This window comes from Helianthus annuus, chromosome 16, assembly GCF_002127325.2.
Source record: "Helianthus annuus cultivar XRQ/B chromosome 16, HanXRQr2.0-SUNRISE, whole genome shotgun sequence".
Taxonomy (NCBI): domain Eukaryota; kingdom Viridiplantae; phylum Streptophyta; class Magnoliopsida; order Asterales; family Asteraceae; genus Helianthus; species Helianthus annuus.
Genome location: NC_035448.2, coordinates 69,908,698 through 69,917,812, shown reverse-complemented (window position 1 = coordinate 69,917,812; position 9,115 = coordinate 69,908,698). Strand labels below are relative to the sequence as shown.

At 36.7% G+C, this 9,115-nt stretch overlaps 1 protein-coding gene across 21 annotated transcripts; it reads right to left on the bottom strand.

The window, feature by feature from the left end:
- Window positions 1–2,769: 2,769 nt before the first annotated feature.
- Window positions 2,770–6,914, bottom strand: LOC110889878. Of its 21 annotated transcripts, none has more exons than XR_004884547.1 (13): window positions 6,376–6,914; window positions 6,229–6,281; window positions 6,013–6,100; window positions 5,834–5,903; window positions 5,345–5,423; window positions 5,201–5,269; window positions 4,828–5,110; window positions 4,660–4,747; window positions 4,115–4,207; window positions 3,917–4,021; window positions 3,800–3,834; window positions 3,215–3,448; window positions 2,770–3,123 (listed from the first exon to the last, which is right to left on the bottom strand). XR_004884547.1 is itself a non-coding variant. In XM_022137458.2 (6 exons), the coding sequence occupies exons 1-6, from the start codon at window positions 6,519–6,521 to the stop codon at window positions 5,696–5,698; spliced, it is 234 nt and encodes a 77-aa protein (XP_021993150.1). In that variant the 5' UTR covers window positions 6,522–6,914; the 3' UTR covers window positions 5,433–5,695. The 21 variants fall into 21 exon arrangements, 3 of the variants coding, with proteins under 3 accessions (XP_021993150.1, XP_021993149.1, XP_035841811.1); XR_004884554.1 differs by having other exon boundaries at window positions 3,215–3,438; XR_004884555.1 differs by having other exon boundaries at window positions 3,215–3,402.
- Window positions 6,915–9,115: the final 2,201 nt, after the last annotated feature.

Genomic DNA, 9,115 nt, shown 5'->3' with positions numbered 1-9,115 from the left:
TTTCCACTGCCACTCTAGTGGGTAGACGGTCCAGAGACATCCTCCAACCGAATATATTCACCTTGCGTGGTATCCACCTGTTCCAATCAAAGACAAAATCACTTGGGGTTAGATTAATACATGTAATGATCTTCCGAAGCGATTTAACCGTGAAAGTCCCCAAGTCATCCGCCTGCCATACCCAACAATCGTCACGGTTAGTGATATGTATTTGTGACAGGATCGCGTTGATACCATTCAACTCCGTTAATTCCATATTTGATGTGGGAAGCCTATGCCAGCACCAATCGATATTGGTAATCTGACCCAGAGAGTTAATCCTGTCAATAACCATGCATCCTTTGAATTTTTCAAGTGAGAACAAAGCCGGAAATAGGTATTAAGATGGGTTATGGATAAAACTGAAATGGCAATAAAACTGAAACAACAGGGACCCAGATGCAAAAGGTTTGAGTTTTGGACTAAAAGGTTTGAGTTGGGTTAGGATTAGAATAAATTAAGTATAAATGTGGTTTTTGATTTGAAGGCAAAGTTAGAAAAGAAATTCGGATGTGAGTTTGCTGATGAAGATGATGATCTAATAAATGTTGAACAACGAGATCGAACAACGGAAGAGAGAGCTGTGGCTGATGCTGAACATGAAGCAGGTTTAAATGTGTATCTTGAAGCTGCATAGGAAAAGAAAAGGAAGCTTCCACCGAAGAAGCAAAGTAACAAACAAATGCTGATCATGAAAAATCAAGACGTGAATCCTCTCGATGAAAACTTTCAAGTTAAAGATCCAATGAAGAAATCTGATTGGTTTGTGATGGAATTGGGTAAGAGTCACTATGAAAAAGTTGGGAACAAATTTAGGATTACAAGTTGGAGGTATGATCATGATAGGCAGGTGTGGTTGGTGATAAGGGAGAATGAACATAGAGAATACTACTCCAAGGAGTCTCAATTTGAAACATGGATGAAGATGGATTTGAAAAATCTACTAAGAGCTCCTTATCACGATTCAGATCCAAACCAGCGTGTCAGAGGATGGGCATTCTTGTCAAAGCAATAAAGGGAAGTCAAGAATGATTTTTTTTCAATGAAGTATGCTGAATCATCTGTGAAGAGGAATCGTTGGATTAAATTCTTGCCGTATCACACACGCGTTGAAGGTTAATCCAGTAATCTGTAGTGACACCATCAGAGATTTCTTGTTGTCAGCTAAACTCAATAGAAGTGGAGCAGAGGGTAGAGGAGCTACAGAAGCCAAAGTGCAAGGAAAAGATATAGTTGTTACTGAAGCGATAATACGGGAAGTGTTGAAGTTTAGTGACGAACCTCATCATCCTACATTGTCTGGAAGAGATAAGGTCGTTAAGGCACTGCGTCGAATGAGCCACGAAGGTGATTACCCGACAGTGTTGAAGAAGCTGTTTCCACTCTATTGGAGACTTTTGGTGCAAGTGTTCCTACTCTGTATATCAGAAAATAAAGGTGGTCTAGACCAGTTGAATCAGATACAAGCTTCTTCTATGGTTGCCCTTGTAAACGACTGGGAGTACAATTTCTCTGCTTTCATTTTTGACATGCGAAAGATGTTAGAGAACCCAAAGAAGAAGATCTTTATGCTCTATCCTCATTTCCTTCAAATGATCCTTGATGCTCTTAGCGGAAGCCGATATCATCATCATCGTATTTGTGTTTGTGACTCTGTACGTGTGTGTTTGAACATAAGAGAGTGCAAAACGAATTCTTGTAAATGGATATCGTGTTGAATATCTTGGTAAACATAATTTTACAGTGGGTTTGAATATATATACAAAAGGAAACGACAGTTATGTTTGTTGTTGAACCGGTGTGACGGTTGCCGATAAGGTAACCATTTGGTTGCAACCTTAAACAAACAACTAAACATTATCCTAACCTAGGATATCTAAATTACAATTATAATAATAACTATATATATATATATATATATATATATATATATATATATATATATATATATATATATATATATATATATATATACTAGTCATTTACCCGCGCGATGCGGCGGGAAACATATCAATTAGGTTAGTGAGTTCAGGGCTATGACGGGGCGGTTCGGCGTTGAGCCATAACCAAATGGGCATTAAACATGGATATTATTGTAGAAGAGGGGAATATGTTGACTCAAAAATGCTCACTTCTGCTAGATTTGAACTTCTATATGACTATCTTTTATGTCTAAAGATTACTTAAACCTTTGTGGCAGCCATAAGGAACAAGTGTATGGAAAACATAATTTAATATGTGCACTCTTTCAAAATTTTGACAAAATATCAAATGCTAAGATCCAACAAAAGCAATGCATTTCTCCTTAGCGGCAACATAAGCAGCACTGGCGGTGGCTGCTGCTGCAGACACATCAACATTCGGTGTAGATTGTGATTTCAGTTGAGCAAGACGTTGTCGCTATTGATTCAGAAGATGCACCTGAAGTAACTTCATCTTCACCAAAAATCAACTCTTCTGCACTTCGTACATACATTTTCTATTGGTATACATCACATGGACATTAGCATATAAAAGTGTAATAACTAATCGGAAGTTATGCTCAGATGTTCAAAGAAAACTATATCAAATGAAATTGATTAAAAACTTGACCAAATAAAATGTGCAATTGTTTAAAAAAAGCTCTTACTTTTTTCTGAGTTGGCATAATTAGGAAAATAAACTATATTTTTTTCTAGGTTTGCCCAGCAAAAGTCAACCACATAATCTTCATTCTTTACTACAAGTTCATGAAGTCCAAAAAAAACTTAGTGGTCACATAAGCTAGTCAAAGTATTATATATACAATAGAGAAGTTAGGAAACAAGCAACGACCCATAAAAGGGACGGGAACTTGGTTTTAAAAGTGAGAGTAAATCAAATTCATACAAAAAATCAAACAACATGTGAAGAGAAAGATAAGATATTGTCGCCATCCCCAAATGGTGTGTCCTGTATTCGCAGGTAAGAAACTCTACTTGATGGTGACCCATTGAAAAAACAGGGGCGATGAAAGAATGCACCAGAAATTGGTCATCTTCTTCGTCGACCAATCCTCTTGCCCATGTTACACATTTATCTGGGAAACTTCCAGGCTCAAAACATCTGCATCATTCAGAAAACGCTATATGAAGTGTGCTTTCTAAACACAACCCACCCCAGAAAAAGAAACCACTTACACTGCACCAAAAGATACCTGAAACGAACCCGATTGGAACACCACTAAACCAAGGCTCAACAAGAATAACCATAAAAAACTGCCCAACTCACACCAATCACACATGCCGGCTTCCATAAACTCGCCGGCTTCGTTATTACATGTTACTGGGATGCATCTTTGGCATGTCTTCACAATGAAATTGTCCGATAGATCGTCATCGACGGCTTCCCCAAACAGATGAATATATATTATCATGAAAACTGGAATATACTTTAAACAAAGTAAAAACAGGGCCTAGTTAGATAATTCGTCTATTGTCATCTTTTATAAAGACAACAAAAACAGGTGCTCCATGTGTGTTTACACTTATAATCAGTATTGTAAGAGGTTCAATTCTCCATTTAACGATAACTGTAGAATATGAAATTGTGATTAAAAATAAGTAATCAAAATCGAACTTAACCAAGGTTAAAAGACAATTCATTGATACGTAAGTTTGAAATTCCAAAGCCTTGCCTTCTCATAAAACAAAATAAGTACCCGCACCAAGAAAGCCAAAAAATCATCAAATTCTATAAAACATACTTAATTATGTCACAAAGAACATGAGGAAAGACTTACAGCGAACATCATTATGGCAGCAGGGGAGTTACACCCTGAAACCGAAGTTGAGAACTCCCAGATGTCTGTTAAAAAGAACAATTAAACCACTATAGGAAAAAAAAAGAGATTTATAACCTGAATTTGCTTTAAAAGCGAGATTATTGTGACTTTCAACCCTGGTAGAAATCCAACAATCAACATTACTGAATCAACCTCGTCTGGACGAAAATACCACTCAACCTGTAGCAGATTATTTAATACGTCATTTTCTTACCAAACACCAAAGAATAACAAGCCAGAGGCAAAATTATCAATCAATATAATAGAATTAACCTCGTAGATTTCATCAGAAATTGCACCCTTTCCAATTATTCCGTCCGGATGATTAGTAAAGACTGGAACATGAGTGCCTAGTGCTGCAGTAATCTGCAAGTCATTCATACATTAGTAATATATTCGAAGCCAGTGTAATATAAATAAAGGTGTTCAAAATGCTCGCAGCTCGTGGTTCGCTTGGAAAAAGCTCGGTTGTAAATGAGCCGGCTAGGCTCGAATTGTAAATGAGCCGGCTAGGCTCGAATCGTAAATGAGCCGAGCTCAATGGAGTTATCTACAAATGCACCAACAACAAATTAAGTAATAGATATCAGGTCAAACTAAGTAATAGGTGTCTGGTCAAATGTTTAAAGCTGTGCAGGTGGATCGGGTCAGGATGATAACAACAATACGAAATTGGTGAATGCCATAACAGTCAAGATTCGGAAAACTACATGTAGCACTAATTGGCACTAAGCTTTGTAATCTATAACCTGTCCCATCTCAAGTGTAATCTAACTCGACCAAAACAGTTTTGACCCGCACCAGGAAAGATTGGTTACCTCAGAGTAACTGTATTTAGTAGCAGGGCACTCCCAGTATACATCCTACACTTCTCACCAGTGTGGGTAACGGGTATTGTGGTAGTTTCTGCAATAGAAAACTAACATTAAAAAGGTTGAATAGTTGAACTACAAAAACAAGAACCTGATATAAGTTTAAAAAATCACCTCATTGGGCCTAGCACCCCACATAATCATTCACATCCGGAACTGTGGGAGTCCATAAGAGCCAGCTGTCATTAAGCCTATACGCGCTTGATATGTGCTTCCATGCCTTGATCCATGACTATTTGGTTTGCCAATATTTGAACCTGTTTTCGATGTTTGTCCAGCTGGGATTGTTCTTGTGTTCTTGTGTTCTCATGCACTTCTGGAAATGCACCATGTGTCTTCAATCGTTCAAGAACAATTGCCAGCGCGAGACCTTGAATATCTCTTACATTCTTCATGACTTACAGTGGATGAGAAAATTGGTTCAAAACGATTATGCAAAAATAAAACATATGAATATTAAAATTTAAAAGTAAGCTCTTTTACACACCATTTCTGGTCCACAAACAACATCCCCAAAGCATGCCTCTGCTGCTTTACGAACATCTGCTAATTTATCCTGATAAACGAAAACTACTTAATCTGTTGACTGACAAATGAAACAATGAATTTAGTTTTTATAAATAATAAATACCGTCATAGCAACAGCAACTGGTCTCGTAACTGAAGCAACTGGTCTCGTAACTGAATGGCATCAGGGAACTCTGCTAATCCTGTAAGTAGCCTCGACAACCAGGTCAGGTCAGGTAAAAAAGAACTAAAACAGGAACATGAGAAGATGAAATCAAACAGGCTGAAAGTCCTTAAAATCAATATGCAGTGTATACAACCACTTGAATTATTTTATTCTATTAATATGTTTTTGGTTACCACGATTAACACACTAATTATTAATTACAAGCATAGAAGTTGGGGAAAAGGTGTTTATAATTATAATCGCCATGGCTCCTTTTTATCGTTTTACCCAACCCGAACGAAAACCTCATCAATCTACCCCACCCTTGAAAAGCTCCACCATCGCACCACAGATCTGGTTTCAATCGAGAAAATTGTTTCAATCGAGAACATAAATACGAATAAAAAAATTACATTAGAAGTAACCCATCAAGGTTATGAACAATACCTCATTGTATTCTTTCTTTTCAGCCTTTGGTTGCTTCAGTGGCTTCACTTTTCCACCTTTGCAGCAAGAACTTTTTTTTTTGATAAATCGAATTATAACAGAGATATAACATAGTAACTTTAGTAAAATTTCAAAATTCATGTAAACAAAAACCATGGAGAAGAACAATTGTGCAGAACCTTGCTTAGATGACATTATTGAAATCTAGGGTTAGGGCTTGCTCTGAATCTCTGATACATAACTCACCATCAACGTCATCTTCGTCTTCTTCATCATCATGTAAAATACCAACAAACGAAACTGGATAGTAAGATTAAAACCTTGGAAGCAACAACGACAACAACATGAACTCGAAAGCATCATACATGAACTTGAAAATAAATAAAAAACTATACCAGGGGCGTAGGGGCGTAACTGGTCGTGGTCTTGATCTTTCAGCAAATCAAATCTCCATGAAAACAAAACAAAACCAAATCAATTAGGGTTCTTCAAGAAACTCAAAAACTAAGAATCTGAGATTTGAACTCTTCTCAAACCGTTACCTGTTCTTTAAACCATGACCTACAGAAAAAACAAAGATCCATCTTAAAAACACAAACAAATGTAAATGAAATCCAGTGATTCAAAAGAACGGTGTCACTTTGGAACCAGAGAAGGGAAGAACCGGAACCCTAACCGCCGCCATCATCGTCGATCTTCAAAGGTTCCAGCACAGTTGTTCCGTTGCAAACCTCTTCCGTGACACCACCATAGTCATCTCTGGAACCAGAGAAGGGAAGAACCTGGAGTGTCATCAGTGACGGCTGAAACCATGGAGTAGAGGGGATTCTGTTCACCATTGCAAACCTTTTCGTGGGTGGTTTTGTTTAGATCTGAAGCTGGTTTTGTTCAGATCGTGGCTCAATATTTTGGAATCTAGGGATTTTGCAAGAACAGCCATGGAGAAATTGGGTCATGCGTACAGAAAATTGAGAATTGGAGATGGTTTTGAGAGGAGTAGAGAAGGAAAGGAAGAGACTGATGTGAAATGAAAAGACTGGATGTATGGGGAAGTGGGGATGAGTGGGAATTCGAATTTTGAACAAAAGTTGGCCGCCCAAAATTGGGTTCAACAAACTTTAAAGCTGGTCCGCGTGTTGAAGGATTTTTCAACACCTTCATGCTTTCAAGGTTGTATAATGGGCTTCAAATGGTTGTAAAGTGGCAAATGACCATTTCTGTCCTTCCTATATGCTTATTAAAGTAGTATATATATATATATATATATATATATATATATATATAGTTTAGTTTATATATATTTAACACCTGCCCCTAAACTAAACTAGGTTAATCCTAGGGACATTGAAACCTCCTTCGTTTAATAAAACCATTAGCCGCATTCCAGTTTCCTATAATCATGCACAGGTCTTCATTCTCTCATATTTTGCCGATCCATGCCCAAATCTTTGGTGATAACCAGATTGAATAGATCCATATTGTGACATATCAAGAACAGTGAAATCTTGAAAGTCTTTATCCTTGGTCTTGTGATCTTCTAATTGAATAGTACAAACATTCAGCATTTCCCTTATAAAGGCAACCACTGCATCTTTTAATTGCATATAATGGTTATGAATTGTATGCCCTGGTTCTCGATAGCAATGATGTATTGGTTGTTCCCTTGTTTTCCGTTCCATTATAGGTCTTCTTAATTTCCAGAAATTTACGTGATCTGAATTGCTAAATTCCCATTTCATTGCTAATAGTCCTTCTGTTGTGTAAAATCCTTCTTCTGTCACTAAAGCCTTCCTTTCTTTGTCGCTAAAGTGTATCACTGAATCTCTATTTCTTCTTTGTCGATACATGAATACATTCTCCAAAACAGGGACTTGCAATTCATGAATGTTTTCTTCAGTTTCTTGTTCTCTAATTCTTGATTTGATCTTATTCTTCAAAAATAACACCAACCTTCCTTTCTTTATCATACTTCTAGAATTTCTTAAAAAATGAATCTTCGTATAAAGTCTCATGTCTTCTTTCAAAAGCAGATTATCAAGTCTCCTGTTGATTAATTCGTTTACTGTTGCCGGTGAGCGATTTCGGTTGCGTTGGTCTTCTGATTCCTGTAAGTAGTATGGAATCCTTTGCGTCCGGTTGTTTTCTTGTTCTTCATAATCATCGTTGTAATTCCTAATTTTTCTTTTGTGATGTCTTCGGTTATCTATCGATTTCTCGATGTTGCCTTATCCTTGTCGCCTTTTCTATTGTAACAACAGTCCTCGTCTTGTTGTATCTTATCCTTTTTATTTAGAACATCTTCACAGGCCATCTCATCTCTTTCGGGATCATCTTCTTCTTTATCCTGTTTCTCGAATTCAATTTCTTGTAACATTGAATTATCTTCTTTCCGTGTTATTACTTCGCCTGCATCTCCGTTATCTTCGTGGCGTCCCGATTCGTATTCCAGTAATGCAATTTGGTATTGCAATTCCATTATTGCAATCTCTTGTTTCAGGATTGCAATCGCCCGTAATCGGGGACTTATATAATTGGGATCGTTGTTTATTTCTCGCCCGTTTCCTTGTCCGTTGTTCATCTTTATCATCCGTCTCTTCCCGAGATCGTGTAATTCTGATCGTAATTCTCTATCTTCTAACCATGGGCTCTTATACCACATGTTAGCGGAAGCCGATATCATCATCATCGTATTCGTGTTTGTGACTCTGTACGTGTGTGTTTGTACATAAGAGAGTGCAAAACGAATTCTTGTAAATGGATATTGTGTTGAATATATATACAAAAGGAAACGGCAGTTATGTTTTTTGTTGAACCGGTGTGACGGTTGCCGATAAGGTAACCATTTGGTTGCAACCTTAAACAAACAACTAAACATCTACCTATATATATATATAGGTAGAGGATCCTGTAAAAAGTGCTCAGAGTGTGAGAAGTGTATTATAACACTATATATAATATTATATAACACCATATAAACACCGTATAACAATATGTAACACCATATAATACCATATAACAGTATGTAACACTATATAACATTATATAACAAATATAAATAACACTATAGTTTGTTTGATAGCATGTCTATGATAGATGTATAGTGTTATATTTGTTATATAGTGTTACATAGTGTTATATGGTATTACATTGTATTACATATTGTTATACGGTGTTTATATGGTGTTATATAGTATTATATATAGTGTTATAATACACTTCTCACACTTTAGGCCCTTTTTACACTATCCTTACCCTATATATATATATATATATATATATATA

Bases quoted from the DNA above. Each gene is read 5' to 3' on its own strand.
- LOC110889878 (XM_022137457.2), bottom strand. From the start codon at position 6,672: ATGGTGAACAGAATCCCCTCTACTCCATGGTTTCAGCCGTCACTGATG. The intron at 5,890-6,079 runs GTGAGTTATGTA...CTTGCTGCAAAG, and splicing joins AGACGAAGATGACGTTGATG to GTGGAAAAGTGAAGCCACTG. The intron at 5,741-5,833 runs GTATTGTTCATA...GATTGAAACCAG, and splicing joins AAAAGAAAGAATACAATGAG to ATCTGTGGTGCGATGGTGGA.